Here is a 22079-nt window from a genome sequence, read left to right on the forward strand (position 1 = left end):
GAGAGAGAGAGAGAGAGAGAGAGAGAGAGAGAGAGAGAGAGGATGGGAGGCATACGGAAAGAGAGGAAAAGAGTGAGGGTTATTTACTGTGACAATAGAGCAGCTGGTCTCACATAGTACATTCCTTCATCTCTCCCTCTGTCATTTAAAATCTTTTCATACCCGCATTATATTTCATTTATTGCCATTTTTATCCATAACTTAAGTTTGCTTCTGGAAGACAAAAATCATTTTTTTACCTTCTATTTTTATTCCCCGCTCTTTTTTGCACTCTCTGGTTTTATACGACAGATCGAAACCGATCTCGTATTAGATGGTCGGGTTAAAGAGCTGCATGGACCCCCCTGATTCTTTAGATGTACTGACCCACTTAGATTGAGACTGGGTCATACCATCTGAAGTACAGGGAGAGAGGGTGATATAGACTGAAGGTGGTTTGAAGGTCAGATAGCTTGTATGTGTAGGAGCATCAATCAGTTTTAACACGTGGCTTCACACACACACACACACACACACACACACACAATTGCTTTGCCAGCACTTTGTAGAGATTGAGTCAGGCTGTGCTGTACGACATGCACACTGTTGTATCATCTCTCACACACACACAGCATATGTATGAACTCCTCTAATGTTGGTCCATCAGCATTATAAATAGCTGGGTAGTACTTAACGCTGATTGCTCGATCTCATATGTTTGGATCGGAGGACGCACACACATGAAGCCATGAGAGACTCGCACACATTTCCAGTGTGGTAAATGAGGTTTCATTACGCATCAGTGTGTGTGTATGCTGGGTAGTGTGAATCTACAGTAGTCAAATGTGTCATTAAATTAATTCTAGTCCATTGAGAAATGGAAAAATAAAGACCTCAGCAGCTCTGGAGGTCCACTCATGCAACACACGTACGGTATTTGTGTGTGTGCATGTGCTTGACAATCTAATGGGGATCAATAAAACGTCCATGTGTTTTTACCAACATGGTGTGATGACAATAATGCTTTACTGCAGTGCATGCGTCCCAAGGTGCACATTACAGCATCTCACTGCGTCCTTAATATTCATGAATATGATAATAAGCAGTCAGAAATATTCAAATGAATTCAAACATATCTGTGTAATACACTCTCAGTAACGAGGTACAAGAAGGTACAAAAGTTGTCAATGGGGAGGTATCTTTTCAAAAAGTACACTAAAAGGTGCATATTGGTATGTCAAAAGGTATGCATTGGTCTCTTAGAGGTACATACTGTTCTCTAAAATGGTACAGATAAGGACCTTTTTGAAAGGTAACATATCCCAGTGACAACTTGTGTACCCTTTTTTTGACAGTGTACAGTATAATCTCCCATTGATCTATTCTACACATTTCGGCTCCATTTGGCTCAAGCACCTGTTGTTCGTGGTTAAATAAAGTTTTTATCTTCAATTTGCTCAAAACATTACATTTTTATTCTTTTATGAAGAAGATTTAAATTTAGCTACATTTTGCTCACAACTACAGTCTGTAACTTAATGACCCAAATCAAAATAGCTCATGCCCAAATCTCTCTTGCAATCTAAATCGAAAGGGGTTTTTACCCATCCGATCACTTGCAAAAGAACCGCCTAAAGCTATCAAATTGTCTAAATTGAAGCACAAATGATACAAGTTAAGTGGAGGTTAGCAGTGTGTTTTAATCTCTCAACCCTAAGCTATACTCACCTAAAGGATTATAAGGAACACCATACTGATACTGTGTTCGACCCCCTTTTGCCTTTAAAAATGCCTTGATTCTATGTGGCATGATTCAACAATGTGCAACAAAGCATTCTTTAGAAATGTTGGCCCATATTGATAGGATAGCATCTTGCAGTTGATGGAGATTTGTGGGATGCACATCCAGGGCACGAAGCTCCCATTCCACCACATCCCAAAAATGCTCTATTGGGTTGAGATCTGGTGACTGTGGGGGGCATTTTAGTACAGTGAACTCATTATCATGTTCAAGAAACCAATTTGAAATTATTTGAGCTTTGTGACATGGTGCATTATCCTGCTGGAGGTAGCCATCAGAGGATGAGTACATGTTGGTCATAAAGGGATGGACATGGTCAGAAACAATGCTCAGGTAGGCAGTGGTATTTAAACAATTCCCAATTGGCACTAAGGGGCCTAAAATGTGCCAATAAAACATCCCCCACAAGTAACAAGGCATGATGGATCCATGTTCTCATTCTGTTTACGCCAAATTCTGACTCTACCATCTGAATGTCTCAACAGAAATCGAGACTTATCAGACCAGGCAACATTTTTCCAGTCTTCAACTGTCCAATTTTGGTGAGCTTGTGCAAATTGTACCCTAACCTATGTGTAGTGGAGATGAGTGGTACCCGGTGGGGTCTTCTGCTGTTGTAGCCCATCCGCCTCAAGGTTGTGTGTGTTGTGGCTTCACAAATGCTTTGCTGCATACCTCTATTGTAACGAGTGGTTATTTCAGTCAAAGTTGCTCTTCTATCAGCTTGAATCAGTCGGCCCATTCTCCTCTGACCTCTAGCATCAACAAGGCATTTTCACCCACAGGACTGAGGCATACTGGATGTTTTTCCCTTTTCACACCATTCTTTGTTAAACCCTAGAAATGTATTTCTGCAATGATATCTTTTGCTTACACGCTATCTTTCACTCTTTCTAACGGAGCGGTCACACTAGATTCGACTTTAAGCCTGTGCATATTTTTCGGATGTTGCTGTGATTGTGGCTGGGGAGTGCTTCTTCCATCTTTGCTTTTTATTTGAGAGAAAGGTCACATTGTGACATACCCATTTTCTAAGGGTCACATGTCTTCATGTGACACGAATTCACAGGTTTATCAGAATTGAATCGGTATGCAGCAACACGCATCATTTCTTCACACGAGCTTGCGTTTCCGGTCAAGTCAATGGAACCAAAAGTGTAGTGTGACCCATTAAGCTTCGATTTTGGTCCGTTTACAGTGTGCTGTGTTTGGTACAGCTTTAGGGGCTGGACACACCAAAACTTTTAAACGCGTCTGAAAACGCCTTGAGGACGCCGAATGCCAGCTGTTTTTCAGCTGAGTGCCAGCTTTCTTCAGCTGAGCACTTTGGTAGCTGTGATACTTCAGCTGCAAGCCGGTTGGTTGTTGTGGTAATGTCCCACCCCTCCTCCACTGTGATTGGGCGGCCGTGTGAGAACTGACATTGACGAGCGGAGCTTTTCTCCCAAAGTTGAATCTCCTTCAACTCTCGACGCTCAGCGCCGAGCGCGGAAAAACCGCAGAGCGCCAGTTTTCAGCGCGGAAAAAACCTGCTAGCTGCTGGCTTATTTGAAAAACGCTGAGCTTCCATCGGAAACAATTGAAAACATGCGCCGTCCACGGGCGTAAAAGTTTTGGTGTACACAACCCCTTAAGCAGTATTTTATCACACAATCTTGATGATGTTAAAAGAAAATATCTGTTGAAGAAGTAATAATTGAAAATGTTAAGCTGGAGAGTCTTTGATCTGAATAGTTTTTAAAAAACGACTCAAATGTATTTTTTACTGTTTCTTACTGTTATTGGTCATCTGGGGTTTTAAAGTTTTACCTGAATTTAATGCCTGGCGAGTATTACAGTACCCACATTATTGTGTGTTATTCATCAAATTATATCAGATTTAATTCAAGTCAATTGTTACTGCGTGGCATTACAAAAGAGCTGACACACTTACTTAACTAAATTGGACTATTTCTACCCTTTTCTTTGTGGCAGACCATATTTCTTTTGCAAATTACATTATTTTGTACTTTTTTTGTCTTCTACTTCTTTTCTCTCTCCTATTTGCTCGGCCTTGTTGTAAAATGCACTTCGAAGCCTTAAAGGGCCGGGCAGTAATATTTAAAAAGCCAAATGAATATGGATGCTGATTGCTCTTTCTTCCTGAGCGGGCTGATGTATTATTAATGAGATGCACTGCGTTTTCTGTATGTGTTTGATGGAATTAAACCCTGAGGGACCACCTACCCTCAGAGAAACGAAATCTCAGATGGATATCAAAGAACTTTTCCACAGCACACATTGTTCTTTGATTATAAATCTCTTAACAAAAAAGTTAAGTGAAGTCCTGTGTCAAAAAGGCAAGTCAGGACTTCTGTTGATGGTTAAAAGGCATTATAACTGAAGATCTTTGCAGGTTTTTTTACTGTAAATAACAGTAATTTGGTCAGTAATGGCAAATCTATAATTCACTTTAATACAGTGTTGGCCGGTTACTTCTTTTTTCAAGGGTGCTTGGTGCGAAGTTTGTCACAACATGTATGTAGCCCGTCATGTGTGGTTCCTTTTTTCAAAATATGTGTTCTGCACAGACTTTAAAGCAGACTTACTAAAACCTACCAATTTGATTGCACAAAGTCCTGCGAAGTTTAGCCATTAATTTGCTAAAATGTAAAGTAGTTGTAAAACTGACTCTAGATCAGGGGTGCGTTTCCCAAAACCATCGTTAGCCAACGAACATCATAAGTTCCATCGTTACTAACATCGTTCAACGATTTGGTGTTTCCCGAAGCCATCGTTCAAACGAACATTCGCAAACTGCATCGCTAACTTGTGTCGTTGGAACGACAGCCTTTCACCTGTCGTTAGAAGCATCGTTCCTTGTTATTATCATATGTAGACTTACGTTGATCATGCTTTTGAACAAAATAAGCAAAAAACATGTAGTACAGTATATATCCATCATTCTAAATATATTACAATTGTATTTTACGTCTTTAAATGTGTAAACAGAATGAAAGCGCTGCATTTGAAAGCTGCGCATGTGCGAAGCCTACGAGCTTTAAGACCCTGGAGAATCCCTGGGAGGAGTGACGTAAGAGGGAACTTGCGCGTGAATTAAATATCTTGAAAATAAACAACAGATAACTAAATCACGATAACTAAATCAGTCTTCCGATGCAATATATGTTATTTACAGCAATAATCTTACATTAAATCGATTTGCAACGATTAGTACTTCACCTCCCAAGTGACATCATCAACTATGTTGTTAAACCAACATGGTTCAAACGACGAATGTGCGACAAAGTTACTATGCTTTCGGGAAACAGTCGTGACAAGGTAGTTCATTTCTCCAACGATGCATCATACTGTGGTCGTTCAGCAACGAGTTACGTCGTTGTTTGGGAAACGCACCCCAGAGCGTGATGTGTTTATCACTATGCCCTTATAATCAGGCACGTTTAAAAACAAAATGATGGATGTGAATCACAGACAATGGGAACACATTTGATGGTTCAGCTTCCACAAATGTGACTTTGGACTAAAGAATAAAATGTATTATTAGGTGAAAAATGAGGGAGAAAAATGCTATCATGACACATTTTTTTATAATGTGGAGTCTGACACATTTATTGTAGAAAAGACCTCTAGAGAAAAGCACACGTTCTGTGTGAGGTTTCTATACAGTCTGAAAAAACATGATGCAATACTGCTTCCAGTTTTAGCTAACAATCTGCTAAGATTGATAATGTTTAACTCTTTCCCCACCAGCATTTTTCATGATTTTCACAAAAATCTTAATGACTCCCAGAAAATGCTCTTCTTTAAATATATAAACATACAATATATTAAATGAAAGAACAGACCCTCTCCTTTAAAAAAAAGAGTTTCATCCATCCTACATTAGTTCTCTTTTTATCACCTCTCAAATATGGGTAAGTTTTGACCAAAAAGCTGAAATAATTTCATTTTTGTGAAGGACTTTTGATAGAGATCGGATGCAGAGCGATCCTCAAAACTTAGATGGACATACAGCTGTTTGCCCTAGGGTTAAACTTCCGGGTTTTATAACTTGCGGTGGATAATAGCAGTATTGCGGATTGACGAGATAACTAGTCAATGGCGGGGAAAGAGTTAACGTCATATTTTTGTTTTATGACCAGAATTCACCCTCTCTGACCCTTTGAAATAAACACTGTGGTGTGTTACTGTACCTTTAAGAGGTTTATACAGTATGTAAATGACCTGTGATATAATTTGCTAACCTTGGCCTTCGGGCATATTTCACATTCTTCATCACATTACTGAAGCTGGACAAGTTGTTAAATGCTGGACGATCATTTGTTAATTTGCTCATGGTCATGAATATAAACCAATGGACCGAATTATTGTATTTGTAACTTTAAAAAAAAACAAAATCACAAGTACAAAACAGTGTGAAGTATATGTTGTATGTGTTATTGTGTGTGTGCACAATGATACACACGCACACAGTAATGAACCTGATTATATCCATGGCCTGTGTCCTTGCTATGATATAACCTTGCCATTGTATTTGAACTCTGCATGTGTGTGTAAATATAGTAATGATTTTCTGGTCCTCCTTTAACTGTACTATGGATGTTTATATTGACCAGTTAACTCTTAAGCGAAGGTAAGAATTTATGATCGATTAATATTATCAGTTAAAAGAAAAAAATATGTTAATACATGGTGCGTGTCGACACGTGACAGTTTGCCACTTTTCTATGCTTAATTTGTGAATGGCCTGACACATATTATTTCTGCCCTGAAGGTCTGGTAAAGTAACCATTTGTATGAAAAATTATTTGTTGAGTATGGTTTGGAAGCTTCACGGAGACGCGCATGTGTGCGCAAGGTGACGCGGGCCGTCTCCGTCTCACAGTCCAGACAGACCTTTGCTGTCCTAGACCCTGACCATAAACCATATCAGTGAATGGTTAATTTTCAAAATTAACTGAAATGAACATCCCTTAACTGTACATATATGCACGTACACCAACATATGTACGTTAAGTGCACACAAAAACCATAAACACAGAGCGATCTGACAGAATGAGGTCACAGAATGACCACAAACCCAGCCCATGGGGAGGAAATGAGATGTGTGTCCTAAATACGTTGACCTTTAGTGACCTCTGCACAACATATAGACAGCTGACATTTAGCATGTTGCCTACAGTCAAGCTCGAATCTACTGTATGAAATGTACACATGCACATACATATCCGTAGGAAACAATAATGGCATTTGTATACGCAATCATCACTGTTACACAATAAAAATGTTGAGTTGTTTTCAACCCATTTTGGTTCGGTTTCCAAAATTTTTGGTTGGTTGTGGCCATATTTTTACCCAACCCAAAATTATGTAGTTACAATTGGTAACACCTAAAATAAATAAAATTTAAAAATGATAACTTACATTTTTTATATATTAAACCTTAAGCTAGAAAATTTAGTTTTTACGCATACATTTCCTCATCAGAATAGTACGCGTTCAATGTACGTACACTGGATTTCTGTAGGTCACGCATTTGCGTACAGGAAAATGTAGGATGTAGCCCAGGAGATGCATTGCATTTTGTCACAATGCGAATGCCTCAAATATCTGTGTACTTGTAAGAGTCAAATAAACAAACTTCAGTATGCTTGGAAAGACTTTGGTTCGAACCTGTGCGTACATTCGCATACACATAAAAAGCAAATAAATACTCAGAGCTTCACACTAAATGTATTGCACATAATTTGATATGTACAAGAAAAGGAGTGCTAATCCTATTTGAAACAATCTGACTAAATTCTTATAAACTGCTACCATCAGGTCGACGGTATTGTGTTCCCAAATGCTCAAAAAATAGGTTTAAATTCTCTGTTATACCCCAAGCAATTAAGTTTTTAAATTCCTCTCCTCCTAGTGGATGTTGATGAATAGTCTCCAGACTACGTCTATAATTAAGTTTTTTATTCTTCTTTATTTTTTTATTTATTTTTTATATGTGTGTATTTGTGTGTGTACATATATATACTGTATGTACATACGTATGCCAATGTGAAAATTGTCAAATGTCTGGGTGAGTGTTTCGCTGCAATCCAAATTTCCCTACGGGGATAAATAAATAAATACTGAACTGAACTGAACAATCTGACTTACAATTTTTGCTTCGTGGATGATTTAACTGTAATAAAGTTTTAAGAGGAGACCTAATAAGAGACCATATAAAAAAATGTATTCCTATTTTTCTCAATGGTGATGTTTATTCAAAAATAAAAATAGTACAATACACCTGTAAAGCAAATTGGTAGAGGATTATGTTATCAGCGATAATGTCATGGGTTCGAACCAGGGGAACACACATGCCGATAAAAAAATGCATACCTTGTGATACACTTTAGGTTGCTTTGGATAAAAGCATCTGCCAAGTGCGTAGACACATTAAGATTTTTTGACTCACTCTACTGTGTTTTGTTGTACGAAATGGTAACACTTTACATGAAGAGATGTTCATAAGACTGACATGACACCTCCATAATCAGGACACGACATGAAGGAGATTTTGTGTAATTTGTTCAATTATTTCATTTTTAATGCAAAGATGACATTGTTTGAGATCTCTTTGTTATGGACATTATCAACAAATAAAATACATTATAACTTGTCATGACAACTTGACATTACCAAGACAATATAACTGACCACTTTTTAGCAGTGATACAAATTGACTTTGTCATTAAAATGTCATTAAGTGTTAAAAGTCTTTCAAATAGTTTTCTAACAACATCATGAATATTTTTCTTGACCTCAGCTATAGTGGTACAAATATAATTTGTCATTAAAATGTCATTAAGTGTTAATACTCTGTCAAATAGTTTAATAACAGCATAATGGATATTTTTCATAATGTTTTTTTACGTTCAGGTGTTAGAGAAAAAATCGAATAATAATAATAATTGATAATAATTAATAATTCTATTTTATTGCATTTGGAGTCCGATTCACCTAAAATTAAATGAAAACAGTATTTTTGTGCAAAAACAGTTAATTACATTAAATAAATTAAATGTTTTTTGTCTTCTATGTCAGAACATTTCAGAACCCTCTGTGTGAGAAAGAACAATTTAGTTGTCAGTTTTTTATGCATTGTGCATATAAATAAAGTTAAGTATAATCTTTTGACGTGTTTTAAGGTATTTAAAATTATTTGACAACACTTATTGACATTTTAATGGCAAGTACCACTGTAGTTGAGGTCAAGAAAAATATTCATGACGCTGTTATAAAACTATTCGACACTTAATGATATTTAAATGACAGTTTAATATGATGTTAACCCATAAAGCTAAGTATTATCTTAAGTTTGATAATTATTCTGCTATATCATGTTTATGACAGAAGTTATGTTGTATTGGTTTATGTCAAGTTGTCATAACAAAGAGATCTCAAACAATGTCATCTTTGCATTAAAAATGACATAATTCAACAAATGACACTTAGTTACAGTTGTCATAAACATGCATAAAACCTCCATGTTCATGACACGTGTCTCTTGCAGGTGTCATGTCAATCTTATGAACACCCCTTCAAGTAAAGTGTTACCTAAGAAATTTTAGGAGAATTATTCCAGACAAATTTAAAATATAAATGAGAAACTGTAAAATAAATAACTAAACAAGCAAATAAAATGTTTTTCTGGGCAAGCATGCATCCATACCCTTTTCTTACTTAAATTAATGGCTGTGTTTCTCCTCTGCCATATAATCATATACACTAATCAGTCTCTTAATGTGCTGACTTTCCATTAACTAATGTACCCTCTCCTCCTTGTGTCTCCCTCTCTCCTCTGCGCTCCCTCATTCCCTCTTGTCCTTCTCTGCTCTCCTTTCTGCTTTCTTTCCCCTTCAGAGCACAATCATCTGAATAATTCTGCATATCCTCATTTGGGTCCCGCAATGGCCCTTTCCCAGCCCCACAACAACCTGGGCTTCAACAAATATTCCTCTATGAAGTCAATGGGTAAGACACACGCGACATCCACGTGCACGGCTGTCACATCTTGTCATGTTAAACATCCTACATGTTCATCAAGGTCACTTTACCCACAACCACTGATTAACATTGCAAATGATCGCCGGTGTCACTGACTCTAAAGCATGCCGGGAAGGAGGATAATCACATATACACATATTACCTCTCATATCAAGAGGAAAACAACACTGACACGTTATTAAAATTACAATTACTGTCAGTTGAGAGATCTCGAGAGCACGTACACGCACAAATGCACCAATGGACATCAACACAAACATGCAATATGAGCAGCGCAACCTCATCAATCACAGCACGACTTAAAATACAAGGAACATATATAAATGTACACTCACTGAGGAATAGGAGCTGATGGGAAGTTATGTAGTGAAGGAAAACATGACACACGCTACATGAGGCTGAAAACACAGCAACACTTTCAAGGGCATTTTTATAGTATCATAACACTGGGTAGAAAATTGAACACAAATATATACACACACAAAACTTTTCTCAGTCCGAGGAAGAAATACTTTTAACTGTTTATAACTGCTTAAAACTGTTATTAATAAATGTTTATAAAAATAAAACAAGTAGTGATGCACCGATGTATCGGCCGCCGATATTTATCGGCCGATTTTTGATTAATTTGAAACCATCGGCATATCGGCAATAGCACGAGAAAGGCCGATACCGATTGTTTATTAATTAACTGCATAAAGAAATCCATTATATGTAAAAAAATAAGTTAATGTTGTTAATAAAATAAATGCTGAATAGCAAAAACCACCTTTGAAGGTTGTCATGTTGTCTTATTATATTTGTTTTAGCTTAATTTGTGCCTCTCTTATTATGTTGGTCAGTTGAATGTTAATTAGATCCAATCCGTGTTCAGGTAAAAATAATTTGATGCAGAAATAAACTAGGTAATAGACCAACTGTATAGTATTGTATACAAGTGTTTAATATCGGCATCGGTATCGGCCAGAAGCTGTCTGTTTAAATCTGTATCGGTATCGGCCCAAAAAAATCCTATCGGTGCATCCCTAAAAACAAGTTAAGCTGTGTGTTAAAAATGTGTTAGCTTTTTTTTGTGCTATACTACTGCTGCCATAGTTACTACACTGTAAAAAAAATGCCACTTGAAGTCTAAAAAAAGTCAATTCAATCTACTTTTTAAAGTTTTGACTTGTGATTAGTTGAAATAACTTAGAAAAACACATTGAAATTGTTTAACTGCATTTGTTAAGTTAAAGTAACATAAAAAGATGTTGATATGATTTAATAGTTGATATCATTTTATATTTTATATGGCATAACTATTAAAACAAACAAAAACACCATAATTGATAATTTATGAAGTGGATACTTTATATTCTCAATAATATATTCTTGATAAGCTGTATTGAAGCGTTTTGGGCACCATTTTAACGATTTAAGCGCATTGTCTTAACGGGCGTGTCCGATTCCACTTTAGCTAATTTAACGACGGGAAAAATAGTTTGTGCACCAAGCGCACGGCCTAAAAGGATTGCAGGGTTTCCCGCGGAAAATTTGCTAGTTAAAGCGGTTTTGTGGCCGGGGGCATGGCAATCAAAAATCATACATGTCATGATGAAAATGAAAATATTTTATTTAAAACACTCAAATAAAACCTAATTTTGAAGAAACTATGACAGAAAATGAACACATACTAGATTATTAATGAATTAAATGTTTTTACACTCTAAAAAATGCTGTGTTGTTTTTAACCCAGGGCTGGGTCACTATTGGACAGAACACACTGCCGGGTTAAAATGACCCAACTGCTGGGTTGTTTTAACCCAATTGCTGGGTTATTGTCAATCATCCATGTTGAAACAACCCAGCAGTTGGGTTAAAATAACCCAGCAGTTGGGTCATTTTAACCCGGCAGTGTGTTCTGTCCAATAGTGACCCAGCCCTGGGTTAAAAACAACCCAGCATTTTTTAGAGTGTAACAGATACCTCTAACGAAAATAGCTGCGTGATGAAGTGAAACTAAAGGGTTAATAAACACAAACTGAAGCAGATTTGTAGAACGTCTGGTAAACGATGATAGATAGCATGAAGATTGTAAAAACTGATTATTTCCCACTATTAATTACATCATCTTAAAGGAGTGTAACTACTGTAGCATGTATATAATGCACATAAATAAACGTGAGCAAGAACGCTCAACAATTATATCGAATCAGACACGTGCAACCTAGTTGCTTAAACAACAAAAAAATCACCAGCTAACTTACTTTAAATTTGCAAGAACTATAGACTAATACAATAACAGGCTTAAATAAACCCAAAACATAAGTCCACTTACAGTTCTCACTGACACACGTTTTATCAACTGGCTATCCTCCAGACAGTTGACGGACCATTTCGGCCTTGTGGCGCGCGTGCACGCTCACGGTGTGAAGCGCGCCGTCCACGCTATTCTCCGAGATGTTTTATCAACTGGCTAGTTATCCTCCAGACAGTGACGGACCACCTCTTTCTCTCATTTGGCCGTGTGGCGCGCGCTGTGTGAATAGCTTCCACACTATTCTCCGAGATGCACTTGACAGCCTTTTGTGCAGCTAATTTTTTTTTTTTTGGACGACCTAGTTGAGGTGGTAAGGTTTCCCAGCTTAGGCGGGCCGCCCGAACTGCAAAGTGCTGCTGGAAACCCTGGGTTGTTCCTATTCTTGTAATGAGTAATGGGTGTGGTTTTGGGCGTAACGTGCAATAAACCAATGAGAGTCTCAGCTCTCATCCCCTTTAAACGCCAGTTGCCCTGGCGCTATGCCGATTCCCTATTAGATAGCGGATTTTGAAAACTGGAAAAAACTAAGCGGAGGAAGAAGAACACCAGTTTAAGATTAATATTAAAAATCGCTTTGTTTTCATTTGTAGTGAAACTGTTATTTTTTGGTATTAAAACCTTTAAAAGTCGTTTCTTTCAGTCATGGAAGTAAAACTAGCAGGCTTTGAATTGCTGTAAATGAATGGATAGCCTACATGATCAGTGTAATCTCAAAAAATTATTTACAAATATGCAAGAAAAGTTTTGTACTCTAAAAATAATTTTTTGTAACAAACAGGAGATAAAGAATTTACAAACGTGTGGAGAGCCTTCAGCACTCGGACAGCACTATGCAATGTTTTGTATACCATTGCTTAAAAATGGTTCTCATCATATCCAGGTACAAAGTCATCATATACAATAAATCTGTGGGGTAGCATTTAAAAAACATTTAAAAATAAATGCAATATTTCCATTTCAAGCAAAACATTTTATTACTTACCAGGCTACAGGTGAAGCAGCTCTTTATGACTTCTAACGTCTCATAATCGATCCTCATTTATGTCCAAGAGACTCAATAATAATAATCTTTAACATTTAAATTTTTTGATGTTTCATATTTTAAAAAGTTTATGTGCTGATGCGCATCCATGTGATAAGCAAACGTGCTTTGTCGTCCCGTTTATAGGTGTATATTACTAACGTGCTCATTAAATAACAAAAACAATATTGCGCTAAAATCTATTTAAGTTGCCTCAAAATAGCAATGCGTCAACAATGCGCCTGAACACACTTTGTTTTCAGACCAGAACGCCCATGGGTGCAAAATTTGGGGCAAATGCATTTGCTATTTAAACAACGTGGCGCTACAGTACATGTGAAAATGATAATTGCACCGTGTTGAAACTAGCAAAAGACACTTGCGTCATGCATTGTGCCAGGGTATGATAGAGCCCTTTAACTTCTTTAACTCCATTATACTGCACATCAAGTTTCATTTGATAGCAACAGTTGATAAAAGTTTCACTTTTAAACTATCTGTTTTAACAATCTATGCAGAAGAAATAAAAAAATTCCCTTAGTGATCTGCTCAACATACAAGAAGAGCTCATTCAGCACTTGACGTTAATCTGTATTTAAAAATATGCATCATACAGTTTGTCCTTCTCATAAATATACTAAATTCTTACAAATGACCTTCTGTGAGTTCTCAGAAAATCCAGTGGCAAGTTGTGGCCTTTAAAGCTCGTGGCAAATAATGGTGATGACATTAGAGAATAGAAATGTATTCAGTATTACTGTTAATAATTGACAGTGCACATTGAGAGCGGGTTCTTAAAGTTCCTGCCACTAGTATTGTGTTGATAGGGACACATTTACAATTCAATGCGATTTAGACCACACAAGAGACCCACCGTATACACACACAAGCTCACACAAGTCAGTATGGTTGTGTTTGCGTCAGAATGCTGGTTGCTTGGCAGAGTAAGCTGGCACACACGAGCCAGCAATGGCATGGCAACGTTCATACTTCACACACACACAGCTTTCAAAATATTGCTGTTTTTGTGCTCCAACATTATTTATTAATGTGTAATTTGTAGTTGACTTGGACTGGACGTGTAAAGCTATATAGGGGCTCTTAAAGAGACAGTTCACCCAAAAATGTCATTTATATTTAAGCATTTTGGTAAACACTTTTATCCAAAGTGACTAATAGTGCAATCAATCTATATGTAAATTTTTACAGTATGTTTTACTTAGGAACTAAACCCACAACCCTAGCACACTCTAAAAATGGCTGGGTTATTTTGAACCTATAATGGGTAAATATTGGACCAATGTTGGGTCAATTTTAACCCAGCAGTGTGTTCAATATACTCAACATGGCTTAAAAATAACCCAGCCATTTTTAAAGTGCATTAAGCAGCAAGAACACCAAAATTCATTAAGTCATCATTTACTCACCCTCATGTTCTTCTAAACTGAAGAAGATCATACAGGTTTAAAACAACAGAAGCCTGAGTAAAAGATTTTTTTTTTCATTTTTGGGTGTATAGTCCCTTTAAATACACAGTTTAAAGGTTTAGTTCAACCAGAAATGAAAATTCTGTCATCATTTACTTTCCCTCATGTTGTTACAACCTGTATTAATTTCTTTGTTCTGATGAACACAAAGGAAGATATTTTAGAAACCATTTTTGAGCACCATTGACTTCTGTAGTAGTATTTTTTCCTACTATAGAGGTCAATGGTGCTTTTGTTTCATGCTTCATTACAAAACCTTCCTTTTTGCTTAGTAGAACAAAGAAACGTAATCAGGTTTGTAACAACATGAGGATGTGTAAAAGATGACAGAATTTTCATTTTTGGGTGAACTATCCCTTTAAGGAACAAAAAGAAAGATGGGATACAATGCAGGAATACTGACAGGGATTTACATATTTCTAGTTACGCATGGTTTGTCTGCACACATGCATGTGGGGCAGACTTTGAAAAGCTCACGATGGATGGAGGATTAAACAGTGCAGAGAAATAAAAAAGGACGAGTGGAGGAACAGAGGAAATTACGTGCATAAGGAGGTGTAATGAACAAGTTCAGAGCCAATTTGTGGCAGGTGCTTAAGATTACATACCAGAACCATTAACAAACCGGGAACTATCAGCAAAAGACAGATAGGCATTCTCTTATACTAAACTTCAAATTTTCGCATTATATATGTACATTGTAAATAGTATGTCTGGATGACCCAGCACTTTTGACAAATGTGCAGTAGGCCTATGTATACTAGTATATCATATAATTACTTGACATGTTAGATAACAGAGAAAGAGAGGTAGTAAAATGTGGAGAGGCTAAAAAAATGCACTGAGGGCTTGTTGGACTGTTTGCCGTCTGTTCATTAGTTTGATACATATGTTCACTCTCTGAGCACTTCCTCTGTGTGACATCATCAACCCTGTAATGTCACGGTCTCTTCTGTTGAAGTTGCCTGATTTTCCCTGAGCAAACACACACACACACACACACACACACACACACACACACACACACACACACACACACACACACACGCACACATACACGCACAGGTCTGTGTTTCTGTCAGGGTGGTTTCTATCTTCAAACCCTACCCTTCACGTAAACCTTTCTTGCATTTTATACTTAAGATGATATTTAGTATGTTAATAAAAGTGTTGTCCCGGAGTGGGGCTGTTTGCAATGTGGGTAATTTCACAGTAAACTATCCCCATGGAGAGATTTGGTCAGCTAATTATAATTACAGCAATTAATAATTCATTCATATATGAATCCTCCTCATGCCATCCCATATATACACGACTTCCTTTCTTTAGTTGAACACAAATTAATAGTTTTATAATTATATAAATATTAAATAAAATAAAATATTAAAATCATGTTATTGTATGGGGTTAACATAGCAAAGTGATCCAAATGATTTGAGGTGGTAAAATGAAATATTTATTTAAAAAAAAAATTGTGAAGAAACAATGTTATGGATGTGACATTTCTCCATCATGGTTGTGAAAATTCTGAAATGTGCACTTTGCATGGGTATTTAAACCTCCAAAAATTGACTTTCTAAGATATCAGGGGTGCGTTTCCCGAGCAACGACATAACTCCCTGCTGAACCATCGTAGTATGATGCAGAAATGGAGAAAATACTCTTTCCCGAAAACATAGTAATTTTGTCGTGGTTCAACAACATAGTGGAGGGAGTACTAATTAATCTGATTAAATCGATTTAATGTCAGATTATTGCTGTAAATAACGTACACTGCATCGAAAGATTTTATTACCGTGATTTAGTTTTTTTTTTCAAGATATTTAATTAATGCGCAATCTCCCTGTTACATCACTTCTCCCAGGGATTCCCCAGGGTCTTAAAGCTCGTAGACCTACGCACATGCACAGTTTTCAAATACAGCGCTTTAATTCTGTTTAGAAACTTAAAGGCGTAAAATAAAATTGGTATACATTTAGAATGATTGATATTGCACTACTGTTTTTTTTTGCTTATTTTGTTCAAAAGCATGATCAACGTATGTCTACATATTATAATTACAAGGAACTATGCTTCTAACCACAGGTGAATACCTGTTATTCACACCACACAAGTTTGCGATGCAGCTTGCGAATGTTCATTTGAATGGTTTCAAGAAACACCAAATCGTTGAACTTTGTCAGTAATTAGTAGTTGGCTAACAATGCTTTTTGGAAACGCCACCCAGTATGGTTAAAAACTTTGGATAAAAACTTTACTTTTCATGCTAAGTTTGACATATGAAAACTAGTCATAAGATGTGAGAACCAATGAGTTTCAACTGCACTTTAATATACATATTATTAATTTGTGTTTAACTCAAGAAATGAAGTTATATACTTCTGGGATGACATGATGGTGAGTAAATTATCAAATAATTTTTATTTATCTTCACTATTCCGTTAAAAAACCTTTTGGAAATAGTTTTTCCCCAGATAATGCATAAATAAACCTACTTGCTTGCTCACCTAAAATGTCCCAACATTTCAGTTTTTAATGAAGTGTTTGAAAAAGTAAAAAAAAATTTGGTTGTTCCAAGTGTAGACGGTTTTAGCAGTACATACACAAGGGGCTTTCGTGGAAAAGGTGTAACTTCCTGTAAACTCCGCTAAGAATTAATAACAACAAACTTAAAAACTTTTAAATTAGTTTATTTATATAACAAGCAAAATAAACAAAACATATTACCTAGGAAACCAAAACATTTGTTATTTTCGACAAGGTATTTGTTCAAGAGTTTGCTCGACCTGAGTTTGCCAAGTGGTTGATGTCCTCAGGGCAACATATTGTGTTGACCCAAGGACAACATTTTTCTAAATAAAACCTAAACCCACCCCAAATCCCAACCCTAACCAGAACCAAACCCTAAAATCAGAGGGACATGATAAGTGAAAAACAATGGTCTAGAAACAGCTAATCCTGGTTGTAAGCTTAAACTTAAAACAAACTGGAAACTTATTTCTGAAATCTGATTGGTTGATTGAAATGTTGTCCCAGGGTCAACATAATGTTGCCCTGAGGACGTCAACCACTTGACAAAATCAGGAGAGCCCAAGAGCTCATTTAAGCAACTAGTCAGACCATAAAACAAACAGAAACTTCCGGCCAGACAAGCGCGTCCGATAAAACCGTCTATAAAAACCTGTAGTCAAACATGTACACACAGCACTGTTGCTGTCTCTGTTTTACCAAAAATATGAATGTGTGTTTGCAGCTGTACAGCATAGTTTTGTCAGGCTGTGAGAGAATCTGTTTGTGTTAAATCTGTTTTTCTCTCTCTCTCTCATTATCAGTGTAATAAGCTCTTAGCATTCTTCTTTTTTAACACGCTCCCTACATAATTCATGGCTGCTTGACAGACGCTCCCTACAATGCTTCTTCATTTGACTCTTCTTCATTTTTGATTCTTAAGCTCTCTTTTAGCTCATCTTTTCTCTTTCAGATTCAAACCAGACACTTAAAAGAAAAACTGACTTTTACTACGGTAATTAAATTGCTTACTTTAAACCAAAGTTACAGTATGAGCTATGAATATGAGCTAATTTGCATGACTTACAGTATGAGTAAATTACTGCCTAATTTACTATCCACAGGAATAAATTAGCATCTTCATTTGGGTAAATTTATTTACAGATTGTGTTTTGTCTCTCAACACATTAGCAGACTGGTGACATGTTTTTTGTCTCCTAGAATATTGTAATGCCCTAAACAGCCATTCTGACCTAAACTGACTGCTGCATGTTCATACACAACTACAAAATTCTACAATTCATCAGAGTTCAGGCTTTAACTAATTACACAATTTTTACCACGGTACAAAAAATTGTATAGAATGGTAGGATTGAATAGGATAGACATGACAAAACAGCAAGGTTGTTTATGTCTGAGAGCAGTGAAGCAAGCGGCCTGTCTTCAGTCAGCAGCACTCAGTGGAAATGGCCTGATTTAAAAAGACAGGCTAAAAGGCTAACTCACATCTGTCAACTATTGCTAACACGCTAACCTACTTCATCCTGAAACAAAATAAAAGAACCAACCTAATACTCATCTTAACCCTTTTCCCTAATCTTGATGCTAACTTCCAATACTAAAAAAGCTTTAACTTTAACTTGTTTGCTAATATCCTTATTCAACATTACTCTAGTACTGTAGCAAAATGTCATGGTCATGTTTTGAGAGGAGTTTTGTGAGGTTTAAGCTAAAAAAAGACCAGATAACTGCAACAGGTAAAGAAAACAAACTTATTTTCAATTCATTGATGTCACCATTTTATACATCTGATGCCATCGACCCTACTGATTCACTGTTGTACAGTTTGCTGTGTTGCTATCTACTGAACGCATATGTAGCCTATTTTTGCATTGACTCATTCAAACACAGTGTGGCCTTCGGATACATACAAATCATATTTATTTCATTACGACTGTGACAGCTGTGACAAGAGCCGCCTCAAGTGAATGTGTGTGTGATGTAAGAGGGCTGTGAGCATGTTCATGCCACACTTGATGACCTGCTGCTTCAGGTGATTTACTCATTAGATCCTCTTATGCTAAATATAGCATCGATAGTCACAGACGCATTAGTTTTGCACACTACTGTACACTGGGATATCAGTGTGGGTAAGTAACTCATAAGTTTGTGCAGCACATAAGGGTTTCAATGTAAGTAACAAATTAATAGGTTTGTGCACTACATACAGGTAGGGGAAATCAATGTAGTGTAAGTGGGTAACAAATTCATAGCGTTGTAAACTACACAGGGAATATCAGTGTACTTGGGTAACAGTAGCTCTGGCCAACGGCTCACCCCCCGTGCATGATCCTGACATAGGGAATATCGGTGTTAGTTGGTTACAAATTCATAGGTTTGTGCCCTGCATACTGTACTGTAGATATCATGTAAATTGGTAACAAATTTATAGGCTTGCACACTAAATAGGGGATATAAATGTAAGTAGGTAACACTTTTTTAGGTTTGCACAATACATAAAGGATATCATTGTAAGTGGATCACAAATACACAGGTTTGCGCACTACATAAAGTAGAGGATGTCAGTGTAAGCGTGTAATACATTCATAGGTTTGCCCACTACATAGGGGATATAAATGTAAGTCGGTAACAAATTCACACGCTTTGGATAAAAGCGTCAGCTAAATTAATAAGTAAGTAAGGTAACACATTCACAGGTTTGCGCACTACATAGGGTATATAAATGTAAGTTGGTAACACATTCACAGGTTTGCGCAATACATAGGGTATATAAATGTAAGTTGGTAACACATTCACATGTTTGCGCACTACATGGGGAATATAAACGTACAGTAAGTAGTTAACCAATGCACAGTTTTGCACAATACATAAGGAATATTCATTTGATTGGTAACAGTTTTTTAGGTTTGCGCACTACATAGGGGGTATTAATGGAAGTGGGTAACAAATGCACAGGTTTCACACTACATAGGGTTTATCAGTGTAAGTAGGTAACACATTCACAGGTTTGCTCACTATGTAGGGGATATCAATGTGAGTAGGTAACACATTCACAGGTTTGCGCACTACATAGGGTATATAAATGTAAGTTGGTAACACATTCACAGGTTTGCGCACTACATAGGGTATATAAATGTAAGTTGTTAACAAATTCACAGGCTTGCGCACTACGTATGGGATATAAATGTAAGTCTGTAATACATTCACACGGTTGCGCACTACATAGGGTATATAAATGTAAGTTGTTAACAAATTCACAGGCTTGCGCACTACGTATGGGATATAAATGTAAGTTTGTAATACATTCACACGGTTGCGCACTACATAGGGTATATAAATGTAAGTTGGTAACACATTCACAGGTTTGCGCACTACATAGGGTATATAAATGTAAGTTGGTAACACATTCACATGTTTGCGCACTACATGGGGAATATAAACGTACAGTAAGTAGTTAACCAATGCACAGTTTTGCACAATACATAAGGAATATTCATTTGATTGGTAACAGTTTTTTAGGTTTGCGCACTACATAGGGGGTATTAATGGAAGTGGGTAACAAATGCACAGGTTTCACACTACATAGGGTTTATCAGTGTAAGTAGGTAACACATTCACAGGTTTGCTCACTATGTAGGGGATATCAATGTGAGTAGGTAACACATTCACAGGTTTGCGCACTACATAGGGTATATAAATGTAAGTTGGTAACACATTCACAGGTTTGCGCACTACATAGGGTATATAAATGTAAGTTGTTAACAAATTCACAGGCTTGCGCACTACGTATGGGATATAAATGTAAGTCTGTAATACATTCACACGGTTGCGCACTACATAGGGTATATAAATGTAAGTTGTTAACAAATTCACAGGCTTGCGCACTACGTATGGGATATAAATGTAAGTTTGTAATACATTCACACGGTTGCGCACTACATAGGGTATATAAATGTAAGTTGTTAACAAATTCACAGGTTTGCACACTACATAGGGTATATAAATGTAAGTTGTTAACAAATTCACAGGCTTGCGCACTACGTATGGGATATAAATGTAAGTCTGTAATACATTCACACGGTTGCGCACTACATAGGGTATATAAATGTAAGTTGTTAACAAATTCACAGGCTTGCGCACTACGTAGGGGATATAAATGTAAGTTTTTAACAAATTCACAGGTTTGCACACTACATAGGGTATATAAATGTAAGTTGGTAACAAATTCACAGGTTTGCGCACAACGTACGGGATATAAATGTAAGTCTGTAATACATTCACACGGTTGCGCACTACATAGGGAGTATCAATGTAAGGGGGTGACACATTCACAGGTTTACGCACTACATAGGGGATATCAATGTAAATAGGTAACAAATTCCTAGGTTTGCACACTACATAAAATATATCAATGGAAGTGGGTAACAAATTCACAGGCTTGCGCACTACATAGGGCATATCAGTGCAAGTGGCTGACAAATTTATTTAAAAGAAATATAAAGAGAGCAACACTAAATTTTGCTATACAAATCGGATGTATTTTTCTTAAAGTAAGCAAGAAAGAGAAATTAATTTTCATTAAAATTAAAAACACACGTTTGATGCTGTACTTGTGTTCAATTAAATTAACCCCAGATTCTCATTAGATAATGATACAATTATGAAATAATAATGAAAAATACCATTTGACAGATAAATTAGAGATGTTTACTCTGGGGCATTTTTTTCACTTTGTGGTACTTTCACCCTGAGCTCTGGTAAATTTCTACTTTCTTAAAAATAATGACTTTGTCTGGTTGTGTGATTATACAAAGAACCTTTGACACCCACAGAACCAAAACGTTTTTTTAAATAAAGACTATTATAAAGGCAAAAAATCTAACTTCTATGGCATGGCTGTAAAGAAAAAAACTA

General features: G+C 36.6%; 1 protein-coding gene across 2 annotated transcripts in view; it reads left to right on the forward strand.

Moving 5' to 3' along the window:
- Window positions 1-22079, forward strand: part of LOC135768592 (protein shisa-9) — an 88815-nt gene that overhangs the window by 60968 nt on the left and 5768 nt on the right. Inside the window, exon 4 of one of the 2 annotated variants that reach the window (XM_065277869.2) lies at window positions 9686-9796. The exons of the other annotated variant lie outside the window; for it this stretch is intronic. Within the exon in view, the coding sequence (XP_065133941.2) occupies window positions 9686-9796 (111 nt within the window). The remainder of the gene's footprint in view (window positions 1-9685; window positions 9797-22079) is intronic. 2 annotated transcript variants of the gene reach the window in all.

This window comes from Paramisgurnus dabryanus, chromosome 3 (assembly GCF_030506205.2).
Source record: "Paramisgurnus dabryanus chromosome 3, PD_genome_1.1, whole genome shotgun sequence".
Classification (NCBI taxonomy): domain Eukaryota; kingdom Metazoa; phylum Chordata; class Actinopteri; order Cypriniformes; family Cobitidae; genus Paramisgurnus; species Paramisgurnus dabryanus.